This window comes from Monopterus albus, unplaced genomic scaffold (genome assembly GCF_001952655.1).
Source record: "Monopterus albus unplaced genomic scaffold, M_albus_1.0 scaffold67.1, whole genome shotgun sequence".
Taxonomy (NCBI): Eukaryota; Metazoa; Chordata; class Actinopteri; order Synbranchiformes; family Synbranchidae; genus Monopterus; species Monopterus albus.
This window is the reverse complement of record NW_018127947.1, coordinates 1,065,072-1,067,435: the sequence shown is the minus strand read 5'-3', so window position 1 is coordinate 1,067,435 and position 2,364 is coordinate 1,065,072. Positions and strand designations below refer to the sequence as shown.

At 43.4% G+C, this 2,364-nt stretch overlaps 1 protein-coding gene across 1 annotated transcript in view; it reads left to right on the top strand.

The window, feature by feature from the left end:
- The window catches only part of LOC109962710 (KAT8 regulatory NSL complex subunit 1), a 21,855-nt gene that overhangs the window by 510 nt on the left and 18,981 nt on the right, over positions 1-2,364 (top strand). Inside the window, exon 2 of the mRNA XM_020604645.1 lies at positions 8-889. Coding sequence (XP_020460301.1) covers positions 8-889 — 882 coding nt within the window. The remainder of the gene's footprint in view (positions 1-7; positions 890-2,364) is intronic.

Below are 2,364 nucleotides of genomic sequence, written 5' to 3'. Positions count from 1 at the left end.
GTTAAAGGGGCGGGGCAAAAAAGTGGGCCACTGTGTCTGGCTCTGGCTGTGTGGTGGCAGTGAATGGTGACAAGCCTTCTGCCACCACAGGCTCTGAGTCCCAGAACCTGCCCTTGGACTCTGATACCTTGACAGCTACCTTATCAGGGCATATCCCGGTGAAAGGAACCCTTAAACAGAAGCATTCCTCTGGGGTTTCTCAAAATGCAGATGGACAAATCCTTGAACTACCAGTGCTTCAGTCTGCTGCACTTTCCCCCTTTACCCAAGATAACCCTAACCCCAATGAACACATGAATTTAGAGGAGGCTGATTCACACACACCACCCAGTCAGTCACAGGGTTCTGAAAGAGAGAGACCAGGTAGAGGCCAGCAGGGCTCGCCGTCCTGCACACCTGCGCCACAGCCTCCTCTGCCCTGTAGTTCTTCCTCAGACTGCCTTGATGCTCATGTTAGGGAACGCATCCTTCTCAACAGCAGCCGCCAAGCTGAGATTGAAAGCCGGTTACGTCGACTGCGTAAACGTCTTCAGGTGGTACAAGCCAAGCAGGTGGAGCGGCACATTCAGCAGCAGCTGGGTGGTTTCTTGGACTCAGCTCTCAACCGGCTCCTGGCTGGTAACCGCAAATCAGAGACAGCAACCCCCACAGCTACATGGCGGACTGGACGCCACTCTTCGTCAAACAACAGAGATGGCCTCAGCCGCTTCCTGAAAAGTGGGTCCATGCCCTTGGAACTAGAGAGGCTGTATCTGAGTGGATCAGCCAACCTTCATTCAGCAGAAAGCGCTTTTGACTCAGATGTAACAGAAAGCAGCTCTGGAGGGGACACTGACCTGGAGGAAGAGGAGCTTACTCGAGTAGACATTGAGCAACGACATGTCAAGATGTAAGTAAAATGTCCTCACCTACTGAAAAGCTTACTTAGGGCTGAACGCATGTATGTAATTCTGCAGAACTGGGGAATGCACTGCTGAAGCTCAAGTTGAATGTTTGAGGCAGCATTTATGTGAAAAGTGTTTAACAGTATATCTCAGTTTTAGGATTCCGCAAGTGTTGACTACATTTGTTTGTTCCTCCATTCCAAGTAGATTACATTTCTCTCACATTTTCTGTGCTGTGAATTCCCTGTATTTCTAAACTCTTCAAAATGCTACTTGGGCCTAGCAAGTGCTAATGACAATTATAACTGCCTGTTCTGCCTCAGCAGTGGTTGAGTCAAACTCTAGGGAGCGGTGGAGGTGCCATTCACCCAGAGAGCATGTGTAGTTGTGTGGGTGGTATCATCCTGGCACAGGCTCGAATGGACAGAAAGTAAAATCTTCTCTCGTCACACAGTGCTTCCTCTGAGAGGGCCAAGGCTGAAACTGAATGTTGTTTATCTGCAGAGCGAACAAGTGAGCGCCCACAGAGCCAGTGAATGTTTTGGCTTAAACTGAAACAAAGAAGAAACATAGGGTTGGGGGTGTTTTTGCAGAAGATGTGGGTTTTATGTTTCTAGATGCTGCCTGTTGTGGTGTAAGGTTTACCTCAGCAGGAGTTTTGAATGTATTCCATATGAAGTTCATCACATCAGAGTACCCATTTCTGTGTCATTACTTTTTGGTAGAAGGCAAAATGCAGCATTAATGGGACTTTGTGTGACCTGTGTAGGGTTGGGTAGATTATTAACTAAGTAGCCAAGAACACAGATTTTTATTATCCTTTCCTATGTTGACTTTAGAACTTTGACCTAAATATCTTCATTATCTAACAGGAAGTTTGTGTGTAATGCTTGCATGATCCAAAAGTAGGAAAATTTATAATGTATTGAATATTAAAGCCACTCATTCGTTTGAATGCATCCTTTTAAGGTGAATGGACAGTGAACTACAGCTGTGTGGCCTGCAGCTCATTTGTAGGAAGAGTGAATGATATTTGATTTGATTTATTCTTTCAAACATGTAAAGACAGTTGATATGTCAACACACATAATTTTACACATATCCAACAAATGCTAATCCAATATCAATTTGCTTATACCTAGTACATGCTGAATGAAGTAGGAAGAAGTCAGACTTATCCAGTCCTACCCCATGACATCATCTTACCATCATTGGTTTGCAAGCAGTATCTCTACATAAATAATTCTGTTCTACACCACACAAGTAATATACTAAAAAAATTATAACAGAGTGTTAACATTCTTACATAATAACATTCTTAAATAATTATCTTCTACAACACACAAGTAATATACTAAAGAATTATTACAAAGTGTTAACATTCATACACCACACCCACAATGTTCCATCTGGTTAATCATTAAGCCTGTTCTTGCATATATCTTGATTGACACATACCTTTATATTTATGTTTAAACTC